This window comes from Camelus bactrianus, chromosome 12 (assembly GCF_048773025.1).
Source record: "Camelus bactrianus isolate YW-2024 breed Bactrian camel chromosome 12, ASM4877302v1, whole genome shotgun sequence".
NCBI lineage: Eukaryota > Metazoa > Chordata > Mammalia > Artiodactyla > Camelidae > Camelus > Camelus bactrianus.
In genome coordinates, this window is record NC_133550.1 from 26,733,553 (window position 1) to 26,756,873 (window position 23,321).

Sequence of the window (23,321 nt, forward strand, 5' to 3'; positions counted from 1 at the left end):
CCTAATATACAGGGGAATATGAGAATTAAATGGGGCATTTTATTTTTTTTTAATGAGATTACTATTAAATACATATAAAGTTAAAAAATAATCTGCTCTGAGGATCACCCGAAGCCCCTGGAGTGGTCATTTAGCACTTGGGTGTTCCTGCTCTGAGGCAGGACCACACTTGAAGTCTTCCATTCAGACTAAAATCTATATTGTTTCCAAATACAAATGTTTTAAGGGGGAGGGCATAGCTCAGTGGTAGAGCACATGCTTAGCGTGCACGAGGTCCTGGGTTCTATCCCCAGTCCCTCCACTAACAACAACAACAAAAATTTTAAATCTATATTGTTTGAAAATACCTTCAGAGAAGAGGAGGCTGCAGGACTTGGCTCCACGAGGATGGTTACGCTAGACATTATTCAGAGTGTTCTCGATACTAATAGTCATGAGTCTCCTGTTTTCTATTTCTTTCCCTTCCAACATTTCTCCGTGTCCTCCATTCCTTCTGCTGTTTTGTGCTGTTTTGTAGCACAGCAGTGACTCAGGGGCAGTTTTTCTTCCCTTCCTTCTCTCCGGTGAACTCCTTCAGGGGGTTCCTTTATTTTAAACAAACGTCACGTTGCATCTTCTCACCAGCATCAGTTGTCCTGCCTTCTGCACGGGAAGAAGGTTCCACAGTGTTCCTCAGCCTCTAACTTCAATACTTTCTGATAAGGAAGCTTTTTTTCATGTGGAAGTTGAAGCTGTTTTCCTGTTCTTATTTCTTCAGAACCAGTTTCAAAACAGCTGACTACCATCCTTTATTTTTTTTTTTATTGAAGTATTAGTTGATTTACAATGTTGTGTTAGTTTCTGGTGTACAGCAAAGTGATTCAGTTACACATTTACATATTCTTTTTCCTTATAGGTTATTGCAAACTATTGAATATAGTTCCCTGTTCTATACAGTAGGACCTGGTTGTTTATCTATTCTATAATAAGTAGTTAGTATCTGCTAATCCCAAACTAATTTATCCCTCCCACCCACCTTCCCCTTTGGTAACCGTAAGTTTGTTTTCTATGTCTGTGAGTCTGTTTTGTAAATAAGTTCATTTGTATCATATTTTAGATTCCACATAAAACTCATATCATATGATATTTATCTTTCACTGAGTATGATAATCTCTAAGTCCATCCATGTTGCTGCAAATGGCATTATTTCATTCTTTTTATGGCTGAGTAGTATTCCATAAATATGCCACGTCTTCTTCATCCAGTCATCTGTCGATGGACATTTAGGTTGTTTCCATGTCTTGGCTATTGTAAATAGTGCTGCTGTGAACATTGGGGTGCATGTGTCTTTTCAAACTGGAGTTTCCTCTGGATCTACGCCCAGGAGTGGGATTGTTGGATCATATGTGGCTACCATCCTTTAGGTCCACCATTCTGAGACGTTACTTGAAAAACATTTCAGTATCCAGTCTTTTCTGTCAAGCATGAGTTATAGAACTTGCCTTTATCTTTTTCTCACCAGGCATATCATTCAGCCTTTTAACAAGCAGCATGGTATAGTTGAAAGAATATGGGCTTTGTAGTTAGACCCAGGCTTGAATCTGGGCCGTGTGACTCAGAGCATCAGACTTCTCTGAAGTGCAGTTTCCTCATCTGTCAGGTGGGTTAATGGGACCTGTGTCCCATGGTCCCTGTCAGAGCTGACGATGCATGTAACGTTCCTAGTGTATAATCAACGCTCGGATAAATATTAGTTCCTCTCCCTCTCTGTCACTCTCCGCTACATCAAGTCACTATTTCCCACTAGTTTGGAGCCTAGGATTGATCAGAATTTGAAATAATTCTGCTTAGCCACCCCGTCTCCAAAACACTCTTTTCCCCCATGATACTGTTTCATCCCCAGATTCACACCATTTCCATATGCCCTCCGGTGTCATGTCCAGAGGGACAAGCTACTTCCAAGAACTACGTCTGAGAGGAGACCATCCCGAGGAAACAATATCCACGGAAGTCACTTAACTAGCATTGGAGGAGTCCAGGATAGCACTAGACCGCGTTTTCACCTTGAAGAATTTCCCAGGTTACCTCTCTGTGGCTTCTTGGTGGCTCTCTCCAACACAGGACCTGTCAGATGTCCTTCAGATCATTTTGGACCACTGAGTTACTCATTCCCAGGTTTCCACCTCAGGTCGAGATGACTCCAGGGGTGCACTTTCATTGCTGCCCCATGTGGCACCCTTGTGCAAATTATAAAAGGGCACGTGCACTCGGCAGGTGCAAGGCCACGCCTGGAGGACAGCAGGTGGGCTGCGCTTTGGGCACCCTTGTCGGGGACTAACTTTTTTGTAGAAACCAGCATGTTGGCTCTGGTGTGGATTAACTTCATAAGACAGATGTCTTTTTGGTGTCATCCAACATCAACCCCCTCCCCCACTCCACCGGCTTTCTCCTGTCCCTGTGTGTTATTCCCCCGTACCGTTTGTCATAATGTCTCATTCCCTGCTTCGGATTTCCCCCCAGTTACTTCTGCCCATCCTAGCTGCTTCCTTCCACGCACTTTTGAACACCTGCCTTGACTTTTATTTTGTGTGGCGTTATTCTTTGTGTTTATACTTTAGACAATTTGGGGTTAAGCCAAATCTATTTTTCCTAATAATTTCAACATTCTATTAGCAGATTCTTTCTAAAAACAAATTGGCAAAATCGATAATAGTTAATTCACTTCAGCGTGGTTTCCACCTCCTCTCTACTCTTCCTTCAGAGGGGACTTTAATGGGCATCTGAGTGGCCTCCACCGAGTACTGGGGAGGGCAAGGGAGAAGGGCTGCCAGCAGACTTCCGTCATCCACACATGAGGACTTTCACAGGAAGTGAGAGTTCAGGGGTTCTAAGAGGATTCCTTTGCTCTCTCCTGAACAGGAAAGAAGATGCTTTTCTACGAAGCTCACAGCTTTGCCTAAGTCCCACAGAGAATAATCAGGGGGCGCAGTGAGCAATTAATTTTCCAAAGCTTAGTCAAGCCCGTTCTGGAGATCAGGGAAGTTCTAAGTCTCAGCCAGCTTGTTCTCATATGCAGTAACTGATGGTTATTCTTTAATTCATCTCAAGAGGGTGAAAGAAAACTTTCATGCAGAAAAAAAGGGGTCAAAGTTAAGAAATGAGAAACCGGAGACAAGACTTCCTGACAGCTTGATGCACTGCGCTGCGGATAAGTCTTGTGACGGACATGCGTGGAAGGCCACTCTTAGATTTACTTTGCCTCCATTTTTCTTCATCTATTTCTAATGTGCCTGTTAGGCCAGTGCCTCTTTGGGAACATAACAATAAAACAACTACGAAGTTAAGTAAATAGAAAAACCTAATAAATATTCGTATGACTTCAGCTTGAAGTGTTTCTTTCATGCTCCAGAAATCACTAGAGAACATGGGACGGGAACCATTTCTGATCTGTTTTAGGACGTGCAGAGAAAGTTTTCTTGTTTATTACTTCTCTGAGCGTAGTAGTAGGTATGTATTTGTACTTTGAGAGAGTTCATATCTGGAATGGTTCTTTGGCAGGAGAAATTGTGGCGAAAGATTAGATCTGAGGAAACACTACAGAGAGAGAGGCAGTCGGGCTCGGCAGAAGACTTGAGGGAAGGGTGCAGGGCAGAGGGGACCGCGAGCCGACAGGAAGCTGGTGGGAGAGACCCGAGGGATGGGCGCCCCGCTGCTGCCGCCGAGGCAGAGGGAGCCAGCAGCCGGGCTTTGCGAGGAGTGATAGTACAGTCTGGCTTTGACATGCTGGTTTTGGGTGGCCGTGAAATACCTGGTCTATACATTTTGTAGACATTGGGGAATATGAGACGGAAGAGAAGGGGAAAGGTCAGGGCTGGAGATAGGGGTCTAGGGCCCCGGTGAGTATGGGTTCTGACTGTCCCACTTGGGTGCATCAAGGGAGCGAGGAGAGAGGAACCGGCAGCAGCAGGTGGAGGCCTTTCAGAGCCCTGTGGCCGCCTTCCCACGCCGCTGAGCCCATGAGGATGTGGGGAAGCCCATCACCCTGTGGAAGGCGGCCTGGATCCCTAGAACTGGGAAGCCTCTAAGAAGTTCAATACAGAGCCACGGTGTTTGGTGGTTCTCAGAAAAGTGACAAACAGAAGCTACGGCTGTAAGAAAGAGGCAAAGCTGGGGCAGGATCTGGGTCCGATGAGTGAGTGAGTGAATGAATGAATCAGTCAAATAAGCAGATATAAATAATCATGGGGGTTTTTTCCGTAAAAGAGAGGATGATAGCGTGCTACTAAACAGTGCCTGCCAGTCGCCGACAGGCCTAACGCGTAGGACAGGCAGAAGGGACAAAAAGAGTTGGGAGAAGAAAGGAGAGCCGTCAGCGAGGACTAGAGGAGATGGCTGGTGAGCAAAGAAGGCCAGGGGTTTCCTGGGGTTGAAGTCGGAGAGGCAGGCATCCTCAGTGTATGGGTTTGGTCTTTAATTTGTATCTCTAGCTGTTTCTCTAATGTTCATCTTGTCCCTCTGATAGAACGTATCTTCTTGACAGAGATGAAAATTTCTTTTGTGTGTCACTTTGCTACCTAATACAGTTCTATAGCACTTACTGTACATTGAGAGAAAGAGAGGCAAGTTATCAGTGAATCTCTACAAGTGGGTAATTATTCAGAAATGTGCTCAGGGGAAACTCTAGGTTTGTTTGGGGTTTGGTTTTTTTTAACATCTTTTTTAATTGATGTATGGTCAGTTTACAATGTTGTGTCAATTTCTGGTGCACAGCATAATGTTTCAGTCATACATGTACACACATACATTCCTTTTCATATTCTTTTTCATTATAGGTTACTACAAGATACTGAATATAGTTCCCTGTGCTGTACAGTATAAACTAGTTTGTCTATTTTATATATACCAGTCAGTATCTGCAAATCTCAAACTCCCAATTTATCCCTTCCCACCCTCTTTGCCCCCTGGTAACCATAAGTTCTCTACGTCTGTGAGTCTGTTTCTGTTTTGTAAGTAAGTTCATTTGTGTCTTTTTTTAAGATTCCATATATAAGTGATATCATATGGTATTTTTCTTTCTCTTTCTGGCTTACTTCACTTAGAATGACATTCTCCGGGTCCATCCATGTTGCTGCAAATGGCATTACTTTATTCTTTTTATGGCTGAGTAGTATTCCATTGTGTGTGTGTGTGTATATATATATATATACACACCACAGCTTCTTTATCCAGTCATCTGTCAATGGACATTTAGGTTGGGAAACCTCTAGTTTTGATAAATCAACCTAAGACATCCCTTCTTCACTCAGAGGAGACTTTTTAACTTGGGTTTTTCTAAATCATTCACCCCAACCTCTACCTCTAAAAGAATGTCCAGATATACTGTGTGTGAAATGCCCTTTGGAGCTAGCTCTACAAACATCCTTCCTCATCTTAGAAAAATGAAGACAGAGGCCTAAAAGATTTGAAATATATTTCTCTCTCTCCCCTCAGTCTGATTTTTGTGCCTTTTTCATAAGAAAACCTGTAAGTATTTGCAGATGAGTTAAAGACAGGGTTGTTCTAAAGGGAAATCAGATGTTCATTTAAGTTTGTGATGGGGGACTTCTGAAGAGAGGTCTGGCTTGGTGAGGTTGAGTGTACACGTGGGAAACATAAGCAGGGCTGGTGAGAAAATTTGGTGGAGGTAGTTAATTAATGTCTAACCTGGGAAATGCCTGTGTAGTTAGTCTACAAGATCACCTTTAAAGAATCCCGGACACCTGGAAAACATCAACATTTTAATTTTCTACCAATCTGTGTGCAGCAATGATCTGAATAAAAAAATGGCTTTGAGGGCATCAAAAATGTAATTTTCTTATAATTTAAAAACATCTGCACCCATTTTTCTTAAACTTTTAAGAAGGGAAATGAAATTCACCTTTCGCTGGCGATCAGGATGGAAGTGTTGACAAATATCAGGAGGCCGGAGGACATATTCTTGTGAATGGCATCTGTATGTAACTTTAGAATGCTCTACCACCGATGTTCCTACAAGGGCAATGAAGAGACTGTTGAAAAGGCACCAATGTTACTTGTTTTATTATATTTATATAATAAATACTTGTTTGCATCCATTGCATGGCAGTCATTCCTATTTTTAGGGATGATGTCAGTGATACTCTAGAGCAAGAGATACCAGTGGGTCGACCATAACAAAGTGACTCTAGATGTAAAAGAATGTACAACCACTATATGACCCAGCAATTCCACTCCTGAATATATATCCACAAAAAACAAACACATATTCTAAAAGATACACTCACTCCAGTGTTCGTAGCAGCATTATTTATCATTGCCAAGATTTGTAAACAACCTAAGTGTCCATCAACAGCTGAATGGATATAGAAGATGTAGGGTGTGTGTGTATAGTGAATATAAAGTTTATATATATAGTGGAATACTACTCGGCCATAAAAGAGTGGCATTTTCTCATTTGCAGCAACATGGATGGACTTTGAAGGGTATTATATTAAATGAAATAAGTCATTCAGAGAAAGACAAATACTGTATGTTATCACTTATCTGTGGAATCTTAAAAAATACAACAAACTAGTGAATAAAACAAAGTATCAGACTTACAGATACAGAGACCAAACTAGTGGTTACCAGTGGGGAGAGGGAAGGGGCAATACAAGGGTAGGGAAAAAAGGGTTATTATGGGATTATATGAAGTCATCTGTGTGAACCTTCTGAAAATTGTAAAGCACTATAGAATTTAAAGAATATTTCATTCAATTAAAAAAAAAAAAGTCTCTGCAGGAGGGAAGGGGTACCACTCTGGTATATCTCTCAGAAGGAGAAGAAAGAAAGAGGGACGTCCAGACAGTCTGGATTCATCTGGTAGAACTTTCCCACAGAAAAGAGACAAACATCAGATAAAAACATTTATCAGACCTCACCGATTTTACAGCCGCATCTCTGTGGGAACAGTATGCAGCACAGACTTGCTAAATCCCAAACATGGAAGACGGACAGCACTATAAAAATATGGACTGGCGCCCTGAGAACAATAGCGAGTTATTCACATTGATGTACACGTTCGGTATCGTGGTGTGCTCGTTCATGATGCGTAAGACAGTATGACTAATGAAAGTACAGCAGGAGCCCAGGAGCTCCTGGTCCAAAGGAAGACTAAAGTGAATTAGGCAAGGTGTCAAATAAAGAGATGGTGGTGGTCCTAATGGAAAGCCAGATATATCCTGTCCCACTTTTCTGTTTCCAATCTTGTCAGATTTTCATAAGACTAAGGAGGAGCCTTGAGCACGACTGCAGAAGATGGGTACCTATAGTCAGTTAATTCCAAACTTTAGAAGCAAGAGTCAATTGGCAACAGAGGAGATGCTTTTGTTAATCGGGGCAGGTGTTACCAGCACAGATCTTTGCAGATGAAATAAAATCTATGAAACAGAAATGAAACATTATTTCAAAAGCTTAATGCGATGATTCGTCAACAATGTATGTAAATCAGCTCTTTTCCTAACTCTAGAAAGACAGAGAACAAAGTGGAAAGGTGTGGCATATTCTATTACTTGCCGTTAAACTGTATATAAATGACAAAATAGGACCAAAAAATTTCACCAGGGTCTGTTCAGATCTGCTCTCTATTTGTGACCTTACTTAATGTGATCCTGTTTTACCTCAATCGGTAAAGGATTCAGGCAGTAAAAAGATCACAGTGGACCTCGGACAACCCGAGTTCTCAGTGACCAGAGGTGGACTCTGAAGTCTGTGACATTGAGTAGTTTGCCATTTTTTTCCCCTCAGGCACAAAGTTGAATTCTGGCTCCTGGAAGCTGATGCTTGAGAGAAAATCCTTCAGTCTGTGGAAGCAGGGAGCCAACACATTGCCACAGTCCCACCCCAGTGCCACCTGGTTATTCCCTAACAGGAGTTGACATCGTTGCTCTCTTTAGGAGACTAAACAACTGTTGCAGTTTCTTCGGGGAAATGGCCATCAAGTGAGAGATGACACCAGGGTGAAAGCTGGAGAGGGAGTTAACCTGGGAGTAAGGTTAGGCACAGGAAGCGCTTGCCTCTCCGTAGTTATACAGCTTTAGGAGAAATCACCAAACCTGAGCAAAATATCTCCTGGATTCCCAAATTTAGAGACTGAATTGCAGGGAGTGGGGGTGGGGTTGTCAAATTCTCAAAAGCATCAAAGTTCTACTAAAATATAATAGGGAATTATAGAGAAAGGGGGATAAGGCAAGGAGAATGTAAACGATTTTTCAAAATGTGTATCTTAGATCCATTTCTCCTACTGCTAACCACGTGACCTTTGGGAAGGGTCTGCTTTGGCGTCTCCAGTTGGAAACGAGGGGAAACTGCTCCTCCTCAGTAACTGGCGAGCCTGGAGGGAGGATGACTTCCTCCTCTGGGCGATTTGATTGTAAATTTGGGTCCAGTAAAAGAGAAGATAAAAAACCTCTAGGGCCAGATTTATATAAGAACCCCCCCTTGGGGAATCAGAGGACAGGACTCTGAGTCCTTTCCCACTCCCAAACCAGAGCACCTCTGTCTTCACCCTTTATATAAACTGATGTTCTGAGACTGTGTTTGGATTGGGAAGGGGAAGTGGAAGGGACCTTTGGTGAACAAACACTTGTCATCCACGATGGGCTCCGCTGCCTTCCACGCAGGTCCCTGTCAGCTCCCTGGCTTTCAGGGAATCGGCTGGTACCGCCTTGGGCCACCCTTGCCAGCTCTAGGACTCAAATGTCAAACAGAACATGTTGTGATGCTGAAGAGGAAACATCTGCCCGACTTGCCTGGTGAAGACCTTAAGCTCCTGGAGGTTCCCATAGCCAGGGAGAGCCAAGAATAAGTGTGTTAGGGCACCAGCATAAGTGCCATTATATGGCTTCAAATGGGCACTCTCGTGGTGGTCTGATGAGAGACGCCAAACTTTCACACTCCTAAGAAAGCTTTCCCCAGGGGTAATCCCAGCCTGCCTCGGGAAGCTACTACTGAATAGTAACTAAAATTTCTTCTGCGGTATTAAGGTTCCTTTTGTCTGGTTTATTCAGGGCAGTGGAAGCTTTGCCTCCATCCCACTCTCCTGCATGCTATTGAAGCCAGTTTTCCAATTCTTCACTTCAAAGTATAAAAATATTTTCATGTATCTTCATCTGACCTACTTCTAATCCCGTTGTTCTTTTTCCTCTATGTGAAGGTAGCCTCCACCTTCTCCAACATGTTAATTCCTTGGCTATAAACTGGATCTAGAGCAGGTACTCAAATTCCGTGCGTGTCCTGTGGTTACAAATCACAGTTGCCCTCTGTCCCGGCTCTGCCTCCTGCCGCACGCGCTCGCGCTCTCACACACACACACACACACACACACACACACACACACACACCTCGGAGGTCACTCTAAATGGCAGCATGTATGAGGTCTCTGGCAGAGGGTACTTTGCTGTGGACTGGGATGGGACGCTTGCGGCTCAGAGATTCTTCCTGCCTTTCCATCTCAAGATAATGTTCTCACACATGTTTCCATACATACAAATGTCCCATTTTCTTTCCCTTTCCGTCTCTCTTCCAGCTCTTCCAAGTTCGTTTAGAACACGACTTCCCATTTCCTTCCATGCCTCCTCTACCGTTTTCTCATATTGCTAGAGTGGCCCAGGCAATACACGTATCAGAGAAGAGAGAAACCATATGTTTCAAGGTAAAATTTAATAGAATAAAAAAAGAATGCCATTAATCTCCAACCCTTGAAAATGCCTGGAAGCTTCCATTCAGACATGCCTCAAAAGTTTCCGTCCACTGTCTTTTATTAAAATCTGATTTTCCTCAAAGGTCAAGTTCCGAGATGAATTTCGAAATTATTTCTTACAAGCTTTTCTTTAACCCCTTTAATTAACGATGAAAAATTATTTAGTAATATTTAAAATGAAAGATTATTAAGAATTATTTAGTTCAAAGTTACTTCTATCCTTTCTATTACAAATATGCTACATTTTAGGTTATAGACTTTTGTCGCCCAGCCTGAGAATCTAACCACCTTTTATACCTGTTTTCACTCACGGGGAAACATTTTCCAAATCTGAAAAATCTGACACCCCATGCAACTTCGGGGTAGCTTCTATTCTAATAAGGTTGGCCCTGAGCAGGAGGAAATACTCCTCTAGCTTGTGAAATAGAGCTAAGGAAAACATCGCAGGTATAGCAAGGAAACTTCATTTCCGAGACCTTGGAAAGCAATCTGACTTGCAGGGTGGGTGTGTGATGGATGGATAATCAGCAGTCTGGCCGCCCGAGCTCTGATTCTGCTCCTGAGCCCATCTTGATCTTTCGGGAAGTACTCTGCAGGCAGCTTCTCATATTTCGTGAACCCGGTCTCTTATTTGTCTTTGAGTCCAGTACGAGGCTTCTTAGCAGGGCACTTAGTAATTGCTCCCTGAACTGAATTTAACCCGAGGCTAATTAATGGTGCTTCACCATTAGATCTGGAGTGAAAGGAAGACATGAAATGAAAAGCATTATAAAGGACTCAGGTTAAATTGCATCCAGTAATTACTTAAATTTTCCCTGAGTGGGAGTAGGCAGACCTTGGGGGCATTTTCAGCCGTGTGTGTGCGGGAGATGTGAACATGGATGTCTCCACCATGCATTCTTACGGAGCAGGAGGAAGGAAGTTGTGAAAGGGGACAAAATAGAGCCATTGACTGAAAAGCCATAAAGCTGTTTTTAGAATGGCTGCTTCTGCTGTATTGGGGAACGCTTCCTTTGAGAAGGGGTAGAGTATGCATCCTCTTTCCATTAAGTCTATTTTGGGAAGAAATTACAGAGGCTAATATATTACTAAGTCCCAGGGTTCTCTTATCAACACAGCCTCTATTCTCATTACACACCTGCTTAGAGCAAAATGAATTCAAGCTTCTGCTCTCAGGGACACCAATCCAAGACAATCAGAATCTCCACTAAATCACTGTACTTATTAGTGGAGCCACTGACTTGTGAAAAGTGTTAACTCCTCCCCTAAAAGCAGTCTGTGAGAACAAGAGCAGTGATGCCTTGTGGTTTGAACATTCAGTCGGTTTCAAGGGTGGCAAAGTCTAGGAAGTGTTTTCTAAACAGTGTGGGGCTTCCTACTACGGGTGAAGATTTATCTGCATTTGGCAACTATTCCCGGGTTACTTTGGAACCAGAAGTTTACTTCTCAGTAGTTTTTACAAATTATGTGTTTAACTTCATCTCTGTGGAATTGATTCATGGGAGGCAGGAGGAGGAGGTGGACCAGAGGCTTTCCAGGTTGGTTTACAGAGATGACTTTTGAAAGTAACAGAAGCAATCTTCCCCCTGAGCACAACAGCATGGTGAAGTTCTGTTTCAGCTTCAGTGCAGTTTGCATCTGCATATACAATGATTTCAACATTAAAATAACACAACTTCAGTTTTTAGCAATTAAAGGGAAAAAAAAAAAAAGAGCCGTTTAATCATTACACAACCACCGTTTTCTTTTGCCCTTTAAACCTACATTCAATCAGCTCGGATGCTGGTTTACAGTCTCGTTAACTGCTCAGATCACAAAGGAAAGGTTAGCAGATCACCCCCAGCAGCAGGGAGCTCTGAAACACCCCCATTGTCACAGGAAACATCAGACGCTCCTTCAGCGGTTTCCCAACGCACACTCGGCTCCTGGGGAGGTATGTGGTGAGGAAAATGCAGCCTCCCATTTCAGAAGCAGCCCCATGTTCATTCATGGAAAGGGGGAAGAAAGTGTTCTGGCATTTGAGCGTCTGCATGGCCATGTTCACCATCGTTAACTGTGAAATGCATGGGGTTCTTCTTGCTGCCGGAGTGTGTTGTAGAGAGAGGGTGTGTCATTGCCGGCTCCTAGGCCAAAGGCCTAGATGTTCCTTTTTTTTTTTTTTTTTTTGTAAAGGAGACGGGGTTGCAGTGTTTTACAGCTTTCTTTCAACACATGGGGGTTTTATCACTCATTTAAAAAGTCCAACTTAACACCATTTTCAAACTAGCCTGTGTTCCAGCCCTGGATCATTTGCTTAAAATGGCCCCTTTCTTCCTCCAAGCAGGATGGTCACAGGTGCCTATTAATTGCCCTCCTTGTAGGAACTGAATGTATTCCCTTCATGGTAGGAAAACCAAGAGCCTTTTCTGAAATGGAATTCTCTGAGCTACAATCCATGGTCACACCAGGCGCTAGGAAGGGACCACAACTTTCTGGAAAGACGGGTGGCCTCTGGTTTCCCTACTCTGCCTCTGGTGGGTGTTCATTTTTGCTGCCAAATGTACCAGCCACACTGGAAAAGACATTCCTTCACTTTTAAGTGGCCAGGGTATAAACCAAATTGGTAATTATTTCAGTTTTGAAGCAGGCAAAGACAGACAGTTCTTTTTGTTTCAGAGAATTGCAACACTGGACAGTGCTCTCAACTGGAGATGGAGGTGATGGAAATCTAGAGAGTTCAAGAGCCTGGCCCAGGATCGCATGGCCAGTTAGAAGCAGAAAGTGAGTTAGAAGCCAGAATCTTGACATATAGTCAGTCATGCTTTCAGCTATCTAGATGCCTCTCCTAAGTTAACACAGACGCTTCCTGATTTGCGCTCATGGAAGATAAAGGCTTATTCATCTCCATCCTATAGGTATCTCTGTAAGACAGCTCTTAAGTCACCAGCATCCTCATCTTCTTTGAACTAAACGATCAATTCTTTTTCATTTTCTTTGAGATTTCCATTTTCTAATCTTTTCACCACTGTAACGTGGTCTAGGCACAGCAGACTTTCAGATTCTGAACTAAAATATTCAGGGAATCGGCCAGGGTTTTGTGTAGGTATGTGGATATTGCATCTACATTCAGGTAGACAAGTTCTGCAGTTCTCTGCTCTTAAAACCGCCTCTTAGATAAAGACTTGGATATTCTTTCAGCCAGTTTGTTGAACCGTTTCTCTCAATAGCAAAACTTGTCTGTTTTCCCTTCTTGCATTGCAGTGTAGTATCTTTACACTTGTGGTTTTTAAGCTCTATGCATCATGACCACAAATTGAAATAATTTTCGTCTTTGAAGATGAAAGGAAGCCCTTGCTAATTTTAAAGACCTCCGTAAACTCACCTTAGTTTTAAAAATATTAAAAAAAAAAAAAAAAAAACCTTATCAACTTGACCTTTCCTAAAGGCATGCGTATTTAAGCAGCTGATTTGCACAGGCAGATAACAGTAAGTATCCGTTCTTTAAGTCCCTCACAGCAAGGATTTCAAAGAGTACCCATTTCTCCTCAGTTCTAAACTAATTTCAACTGAGAATAACTCTGTACTTCAAAGAGCATAGTCAGTTAACTCACTGGGGGAAAGCAATTGACTGCACTAGTTGTTTGCCCTTACCCAGATAAAATCACCGGCCCACTGAACGAATTTTTCTAATGTCGCTTTAACTCCCGGACTCAGAAGTATGGGTACGTGGCAGGGAACAGCAGGTTTTCTTCAATAGTAATAAGAACCGTGGAGGGAGGGAAGCCATGAAAGACGAAAAGCGACGAGGGGGAAGAGGAGAGAAGTGAAACACTCAAGAAAAGCTGAAAAAGCATGGACTATTTTCAGAGTAAAATATATCAGAAAGCTCAGTATCGTTCGTTGAGTGCTTAGAAGAGGAGATGCTTTCCACCACTCCTTTGTCCTTGACGTATATGCTTTGTCCTGAACAAAATGCTTCTTTCCCGTGAGCTGGACCGTAGGAAGTCATCTATCTTCAGCCTTGTTTGGTTTGTAAATAGCACCGTAGAAAAGGTCTGTTGCACTTTGGAGGGGCCTTCTCCGTGTGCTCCCTCTCACTCTTAGAGGCCAGTTAAAGGGCACAGCCAGGACCACCACCTTATTCCTTCAGGGACTGTTTACCAAAGATTGAAAACTGTGCCTGGGACCCAGCCCCAGCCCTCCATGGAACTAGCGCCACTCAAGTGGGCTGGCCAGCAAGCCTGGCTTTCACAGAAACAGGAGAGAGTGTAGGCGAGCCTGCATCTTTCAGCACAGGCTTTTTGCTGTCTCCCGCTGAATTTTTAATTTCCATGAAGTGTCAGTAGGAAAATGGACACTGGCCTTCCTTCTTTTTGTCTGCTGCTTTGCAGCGATGGGGATACCGTGCTTGGAGATAATAAAATAGGTTGTCATTTCCTCCAAAGTGGAAATGCAAATTTCCTATGGAAGCCCTAAGTAGCAGGTGGGATTTCCTTAATATATTGTTTTTGACCTTTGGGGAAATTGGTATGAGGAGCTGACTTTGGAAAATTAAAATAGCATCAAGGTCCTACATTTTAAATAAAACAATCAATATCTTAGTTAATTTGAAAAAAATTAGACTGGAGTACTCCACCAGGAAAAGACATGACATATTTCACTTTTATATGTTATTTTAAGGTTTGAATTCGGGGAGGACAGGAAAACGGATATGGCGGAGCTGCGTTTACTAATTCATGAAGAGATTACAAAAAAGAAGGGAAACTATGTCCTTTTAAGTTTTACTTTAAACCTTTGTTGTTAACGAATGCTTTGCTACATTTAGTCAGTTGTACAGAGGGGCGTGGGACTGTTCAGATGGCAGATCTGAGTTGAACTGAAGGTAAAGACATCTGTATCTGTCATTCATTTGCTCAGCGGCACTGAATTTCAGGCTTGTTTTTTGTTCATCAAAGAAAAAGTTGTTTTATGGTTATTGGATTTTTTTTTAACTCACATATTTCATGAAAGGGACTTGAGGCACCGAATCTTTATATTCCTTTTAGTTATTTTTCTGCCCCACAGCCCTTCTGCGTGCCATCTTGTCGAATAAGGAAAATATAATTTTATTCTTTTTCTTTGCCTTTGAAGAAAAAATTTAAGAGGTTTCAATACCATTCACATTTTGGAATTTCCTTCTTTACTCCCTCCCAAAACCATCAACTCACAACCATGTAAAGCCATCCAGTGTTGAAAGACTTAAGAGATTCTCACTCCTATAAATATCCTTTATATGGTTATAACTTTTTTTGTTTGTCAAAGGCAGCAAGAATGAAATCCAGGAGCTAACAAAATTTATAGGTAGATGTACGTGTGTGCACACACATGTGTATGTGGATTGATGTATATCCAACCTTTGTGTGTCCAAATATGCACGGTGTTTTCAGCATATGAACAACTGGAGTTGTTTGAATCGTTTAAACTTAAGCAGTTTAAACTAATAAATTTTGGCTACTAAATACTTATCTTTGCTCTCTAATTGTTTTGTAGCACAATTTGGTCTCGAGGCCCCGGTTTTTGAATGCAGGAACTCTACCTTGTCATCCTGAGTATAAAGCAAGACTCTTACATTTCACTGTCACTATCACTGCACCTCTCTTTCCCAGAAGAAAGGGGAAGTGGGAGCTGGGGTCAGAACCAGATACTGCAAAAGCTCAGCTAGTCTTTGGACTCTTGGGAAACATTAATTTTCCAGAGAGTTGAATATTAACACCTTTAGATTTTTAACTTGAAATGTTGATAATGTCGTATACAAAAACCTGGCTAAGGTGTGTGGCCCATGTATCTCTGGCTACGTGTCTCAGTTCACCGAATGTCATTTTATGTGTTTCCTGATGACGTCTGGTGATTATCGTGAACATCACTAGGCTGGTCAAGGGGCAAAGATCGTATTCTTTCATCCTTTCTTCCTTTCTCATTTCTTGAGTGCCTACCACATGAGAGGAACTATGTGCTGCCCTGGTCCTTGAAGGCACTCAATGAATATATGCTGAAGAAATGCAAGAATGAACGAGTAAACAAGCTCAGTGGGTGTTATAAGGGCAGGTTCAATGCAACAAACTTTGTTTGGGTTGTAGGACCAAGCGCGGTGCCAGCTGAGACTGTAGGTAGAGTTTCATGGTCATAATAGTGTGTTGTATGGGTGCGAACATGTTCTCCACCAGACCAGTGGTGGCCTGGGTTCCGTGTTTGAAAAGTACTCCCAACATGAGAGTGACCACTCTTTCATGAAGTGGGGAGAAATCTGTGCATCGGCCAGACTCCCTGGGCACTGTGACAAGGCTACTGTCTGCAAAAAGCCTAAAGCAGCCATCTCCTCTAAGGGTTTCCTCACTTTTTAAAAAGGAATTACTGTAACAAGGACAGTCAGTGAACTTTTCCTTGCTACTGCTGTTCAAAACATCTGTGATTTGGAAGGAAATTGCGGCCGTCGGAATGGACTAGCGTAGATTTCTGGGTTTGTTTCATCCCTTAGTAGCTGCTTGGGTGAACTTGGGGATCCTCGGTCCACTGGTCTGTCCTCATAAACATGGGGGTGTATGGGGAAGACCTTTGCCGAGCACCACAAAAGCTTGCTCTCTTATTATTGTCACTTTTATCAGAAGATTATATACACCTGACCAGACGCAATACCGGGTTAGACGTCTTTTTTAAACTTTCCTTAATGTTTCTCCTGTAAGCAGAAGCAATCCAGCAGAGTTTCCCTTTCATCTGAACAATCTCTACAGAGTCTGCGAGGTGGATTGAATTTCTCATGAACATTTCATATATTGAATGAACCACACAGTGAACCAGAGGTCATTAATACTGATGGATGAAAAAAATCACAAAAAGTATTCACAAGGCTGTACCCTACGTCTTCAGGTAGCCATTCATAGGGAAGTCCGTTGTGCTAAAATGACTGTTCACTGAAAGAATAAATATGAGAAAGATGATGGAAACTGTTGACCCAAAATGTCTTTATCCTTTTAAACATTATCCTTGCATGCTGTCAGCAATAAGCAAAAGCAAGGATATTTTCTAAACCTTAAATTTTTATTTTCCATCTCTAAGAAGAGTCAGCCTGTCCTTAATCTGCTGAAACCCTTGGGGACATGATTCACCAACATCAGAATAGGGTGTGGAAAGCAGGGTCAGCCTAGACCCACTCTGTCGGCATCATAGAACTGCCCTGGCAGTGGAGTGTGTGCAGAAATGAGTTCTCAGAAGCAGCTGCAGAAATGTTTTGTAAACTCCTGTATCCATCACGCCTCCCCTCCTTTTCTGCCTCAGTTTATAAGAGCATTGTCTCTCTTTGGGAAGATGTGTAAATCTCGGCTCGCCGTTTGAATTCCTCAGAAAATGTTTACATTTGGTTGTGTAGTCCCTGGACAGGGGTTCTCAGTGATAGGGAAATTCTCACATCAGCTTAAAGAGAATCTTGTCTCAGTGCTCTAAGTCACAAATCAATGGCTGCATCGTGAGATATTCCACACAGCTCGAGCGACCCAGCATTTACACAGATTCCCAACAGCGACACTTCCTAGCGTGGAACAAGCACCAGGGAGACACCTCCGCATCGTGTGGGTCCACTGGCCCTTTCCTGGGCTCCCTCTTCCCGGCTCTACAGCAGTGACTGTCATCTTAAACCACATTAGCATCTTTTTATGCTTCCATCTTTTTGCTTTTCAATAGAAGAATGCTAGGATTCAGGATGTGGAAAGGTTCCTTTTAAACCCCAGCCCCCTTGTGCACTCACAGGCCTGTGTTTTACTACCCGACATGCTGTGGCTGTAAAACTGGAGGATGCGAAATGTGCCGTCATGGGAGCCTCGGCCTCTGTGTGTTCTGCCAGATCGGGGTTCACTCAGTCTCCATTTTCATCTGTAAAAACCCCTGGAACACCCACAAAAGCCATCTCTTTTTTTTTTTTTAACTGAAGAGTTGATTTACAATGTTGTGTTAGTTTCTGGTATACAGCAAAGTGATTCAGTTATACATTTATATACATATTCTTTTCCAGATTCTTTTCCATCGTAGTTTATTACAGGATATTGAGTATAGTTCCATGTGCTTTACAGTAGGACCTTGTTGTTTATCTATTTTATATATAGTAGTTTGTATCTCCTAATCCCAAACTCCTAGTTTACCCCTCCCCCATCCCCTTTCCCCTTTGGTAACCACAAGTCTGTTTTCTATGTCTGTGAGTCTGTTTGTGTTTCATAAAGAAGTTCATTTGTGTCAGACAAAAGCCATCTCTTAGTGATGGGCAGAATTGAGGAGCTTTTGCTCTGATGTTCCCCCTCATTTGTGTGAGTGGAAGTTCACAAGTTGAGAGCGAGCTGCAGGTCTGTTGAGGATCTGGGAAGGTAAGCCCTCAATTCCGAGGCCAGCAGTCTTCATGTTCCTGTGTCTTGGTTTCCTCATCTTCCCCCCGAAGACCCCGAACAAGTGGTGAGCATCCATCGAGGCTTCAGCAGGCTCCGTCTCAGCCATTTCTCTGGCAGCCAAGCAGGCGTTCCCCTGCGGGACATGGAGGGATTGAGAGCAAGAGAAGGAAGGACGACTTCGTCTTGCCAGGGGTCAGAGCAGAGACAGCAGAAGAGCAAGTTACCGGTTCCAGCAGGGATGGAAAAGGGGCTTCTGAACTGAGCGGCAGTCACATTTCTTCTTCGCTTGGTCCTTCCCCCACTGGCACCATAGCTAACAGTAGTGGTTTTACCGCCTCCCAGGAGCAGGGAACTTAGAGAATGTGCATGGCCTAGCATCCCGAAGATACTGCGGTTGTTGAGTCTTTCGGGAGAATTGCACGTATCCAAGCTTCCACATTAGCTCTGCATTCTATTGATGTCAAACTATAGGTTGGTACCTTAGCTTAATTTTAAGATTGTATTTATACAAGGAGGATTATCAATCATTAGACCCTTCAGAAGTGCTGCTAAGCAGTAAATGCAGAGTCGAGTGTCATCTTTTAGATGCCTGCTTAACAGTTGTTTGAGAATAGTCTGGTAGTCATCTCAGCACCAAGTAGCTCCTCAAAAATTTGTTGAATAAGTGAAATCTCCTTGACAGAAATAGCTGCATAATTGCAGCGTGTGATACATGCTCGTTATGGCCTAAGGGCATCTGTTTGACTTGTTTTTGTTTTTTTTTTTTTCCTGTTTGTGTAACACACACGCAGACATAATGTAAAATACTTAACTGCTGTTTTCTTAAAGAAAACTGTATCTCTTGCCTCTTTTAACAGCCTAAGTGTTCTAGAGGTCGTTTGCAAGCAACACATAACTTTAAAAAAGGAGAATGAAATTTGCTTTGAATTGAAATTCTAATTTTGTAACTTGCTGAAAGTTCTCTTTGGAGAGAGGTAATTTTTGAAGAAAAAGAGTTAGTGGGGTTTTTTTTCCCCCCAAATCCTGCAGTCTATTTGGTCATCAGTAATTAAATTTCATAAAATATAGGTTCCCCTGAAAAGAAATCCCTGACAATAGTACATTTTAAAGCCTGGCTGTCTTTCCCAGCAGCCCAGGGTGTTTTGAAGACAGGAGAACAAGGGAAGTACTTTGAGCTGTGAAGTCTTGCAGGGTTGCAGTTAAGTGCTTTAGGCGCTGCATTCCTGATGCAGCATCATATTACAGTAATAGTATGGAAAAAAAAAAAGCTACAGGGAATTCTCATACACGCCTTACACATAGAGCTTTAATGTTCACATGGCTGGATCCATTCAACAAACGGGATCTGTGGGTCAGATGCAGTTGGCAAGCCACTATTATCAATCTGTTTTACTTTTAGCATTAAGTAACGGTTCCTTGTTAATATTGTGAATGCATGTGTTCTTTGCTCTCTGTAAATCTTTTGTTTCATTCTTTTTTTTTTTCTTTTTTCTTTTTTTGACCTTATAAGAATGTGGGGGGAGGACATCCCTATCCACACATCAAGTGCTTTAAATAGCCAGGAGAGAGCTGAATGAAGGAAATCAGGCTAGATAACATCTTTGTAAGATGTATGCCACTGACCCCTGCATCACACAATACAAAGGAAATCGCCATTGTCCTGTGCGAGTTAGGTGGACAAAGCACATCAGAAATCCTGCTCTCTTGGCCCTGCATATTCCTGTGCAGCCGAAACCGGAATCTTGAAGGCCACAGAAACGGGCAAGGCTTAAGTGACACACTGGCAGATCGCAGGGGAAAGGGTTAAATTTATATTGCAGAGAGTCTGGTAATCATTCACCAGAGTGAAACCCCGTTCTTTGATACTGAACAACGCACATCACAGTGCGGGCTGCTGCCGCTCTTGCTGTCACCATTACGGCCACAGCGCCACTGCCCTCCCAAGTGCTGTTAAATAATGCTCCTTAAGTTTTTACGGCCGGCAATTGTGCCATGTGGTTTAGAGACATTAATCGTTTTTAATCACCACAGCAACCCAATGAGGTATCCACATTATACAAATTAGGAAATTGAGGCTTAAATTGCTACCAAGTCACGTCACTTGTGCCTTACTGGTCCAGACCTGATTTCAGAGGCCTTTCCGGTTCTAAAGCCCCCGTTCTTCGCCTCTATCTGAAGCTCCCTTTGTGTGTGAAGGGACGAGAACGCTGCAGGTACCAAGGTGTCACCTCCAGACCGTGACAAAGTCAGTGGAGTTCCTTGGGAGAGAATTTCCTCAAGGCCAGATAGCTGCCTCTGGAGTGCTCCAAAGCAGCTTCCACATCCTGGAAACGGCAACTGCCATCAAAGATAGCACCTTACAAACATCCTTCCTTTATCAAAAAAAAAAAAAAACCTCCTACCACCAACAGTTCCTCCTAAGATCAGAGATACATCCACGGATCTGGCAATAAGCCCAGACGTACCAAAACGTGTTATCTAGAGCCAAGATTCGAATCCCACTGTCCTATAGAGAGACGAGCATCTCATTTTAATAGACAACTCATTCACCGAGTAGGGACACTCCCCTGCCGAAGGCACAGGGAGTCAGAAGACCAACATAAAACAAGGCCCCGAGCACACCCACAGGAACCCCAGCCCGGTTCTGCTCTTCAGTTTAGCCAAGAACTCCAGTCAACGTTTAGTCGACTTCCAGAATATGGGCAGAAGCTCGCGTTAGTTATTTACTACTCATCTCTTGGAATCCCTTTTGGACATGACCAATGAGGTGCAGCTGGTTTTTAAGCAGCATGGCACACTCTTAACTAGCTGTCAGGAACAGCTACACCCTTCCGTCCACAATGAAATGAACTCCGATCTGGATTTATCAGAGGAGAATTCCAAACAGACCGGGAAAGCAAAAACCACGTACAGCCATCTCCAGAAAAATCATTACACTGAAATGCGAACGTTCTACAGAGAGGCCTGTTCTTCTTCCACCTCCTCTGAAGCAGCTCGACAAAGACAAAAGCTTTTTGCGCTGGCGCGGGACAAACAATGCAAAGGAAGATCTTGTGCGGCTGATTTCCAAGTCAAGGGGGCACTTCTTGCCAGCTCTCCGAGACAGAAAGCACGGCACAGGGGATGGTAAAATTTAGCTCAAAGCCAGCTGATTGCTATTCTGTATCCATCCCCTGTTTTCCTCTGTTCACAGAAAGTGACCCTTTCCTGAGCCCAGGGGTAAATCTGATTGGTCAGAGCCAGTCATGGTGGTCCCATTCCCCTTGCAGGGCGAGGAGAACAGGCCATCTACTCGGAACCATAGGAAGTGGCTCCTTCTGCTGGACACCGACTTTCCTGAAGGTGCCACCAGCAACAGCCATGCCCATTTTGTGACTCAGGGAGACAGACTGAGAACATATGTAAAATGGCAAAGCAGAAAGACAGAGCCTGAAGCCCCAAGGATTTAACCTGCTGGATTAACCAATTCCAGAGGTGCATCAGCTCCAGGCTTTTTGTTACATTAATAATTTTAAAAATAGCCTCAGTAAGGCAGTTTGAGTTGGGGGTTCCCTATTGTACCCAAAAGCATACAAGAGGAATTTTCTTTGGTGAGATACTTGAGAGTCATCAGAATCCACTACCTCCATTTTTATAAATTGGTTACATTTCTATTACCCTTCCCCACATACACTGATCGACAGGAAATATAGGGAGACAAAGTCATACTTAATATGTTTTCTCATGTTTTAAAAATATACCCATTTTCCTCTCCCCACTCTCGGATCCCTGAAAAAGCATCTCCCTCTCGTGTTAACTACAGCCTCGTCAAAGGGAAGAACTGTAGTTGAAGCGTTGTTTTCCCATTACAGTGTTTCTCAGAGGACCAGTTGCTCCCTTGTAAAGCAGGTTACTGGATCCCTCCTGAACCTAGGAGTGGAGGAACCCGTGTTTCTCCAGCATCCTTTTATGAGGTCTGTGAAAGTGTACCACTGCCACCTGAGGAAGAGGAGCTAGAAGAGGAGAAGGACTTCCACCAGGCAAATGAGAGGGTATAGAAATCAGTCAAACCCTTTTTCGAACTCCATGCAGAAGACAGGACGTGTGCTAGCGTCTGAGTAAGAGGGTGGGCAATTTCCCTGCTGGCGAAAGCTCTACCTGGGAATTTTCCCCTGGTGGTGTGGTCTCCTCAGGGTTTGTGGACACAGCTTCTCTGAGGCTGGAGCATGAAGTGGTCAGCGTCCATAGCTTTGACGAGTAATTGGGCCCTAATGTAAATATATATAAATAATATACATGTATATGCAGGCTTTAAATGGAGTATTTTAAATGGCTCCCTCTGTATGGCAATGTGTGTGTGTGTGTGTGTGTGTGTGTGTGTATAATCTCATGGGTAAAGAATAAGTGTCATGGGTAGTCACAATCTAGAGAAGTGAATACATGCACAAAAGCACCAGCCAGTGAACACAAAGACCACACAGGACACGGGATTAAAGGCAAGAGATGCACAGATTTCTTGAGTGGGAAGCCACAGGGGATGACAGAGACGAGGAGCCTGTGGGGGAAGGACCCGTATGGCACCTGACAGGAAGTAGCATCTCTACTCTTCCTTATATTTTGCTCACAAACAATAATATATAGTACATGACATTCTAGACACCACTGATGCAGGAGCTGTGTCTGTTTTCTCCTGTGTCATGAACAATATGGAATTTATAGCTAACATTTTTTAACATCATCACATATTAAAGCGAATGATAAACAAGAGGGAAAGAAACCAAAGATAATTTATTAACATTTATCACAGAAATCTTAGCCTTCACAGCCTTGCCTGATTTTTTCCATAAACTTTTTGAAGGGAATAAAGGAAATAAAAGGATATGGGAAGCACATATATGCACACATACATATACACATATACATATACACATACACATATACATATATACACATACATACACATGTATATACACATATATACACATATACATGCACATATACATATACACATATACACGTGTACATATACACACATACATATATACACATGCATACACACATATACAGCATACATATATACACATACAGATGTGTATGTATGAATAGCAGGATGGGATTTCTACTTTTATAGAAATCTAGTGAGAAACAAGATGCTATTTATATTTCTAAGACATCTTGAAACTTGTGACAAGAAAACTTTTTTCAGAACAAAGCTGTTA

The 23,321-nt window shown here is 42.8% G+C and overlaps 1 protein-coding gene across 2 annotated transcripts in view; it reads left to right on the top strand.

Moving 5' to 3' along the window:
• The window catches only part of LOC123612969 (high mobility group protein HMGI-C), a 131,778-nt gene that overhangs the window by 83,591 nt on the left and 24,866 nt on the right, over nt 1-23,321 (top strand). The window contains exon 4 of one of the 2 annotated variants that reach the window (XM_074375086.1): nt 7,783-22,403. The exons of the other annotated variant lie outside the window; for it this stretch is intronic. Within the exon in view, the coding sequence (XP_074231187.1) occupies nt 7,783-7,794 (12 nt within the window). The 3' untranslated portion in view covers nt 7,795-22,403. Of the gene's footprint in view, nt 1-7,782; nt 22,404-23,321 lie in introns of those variants that run through there. 2 annotated transcript variants of the gene reach the window in all.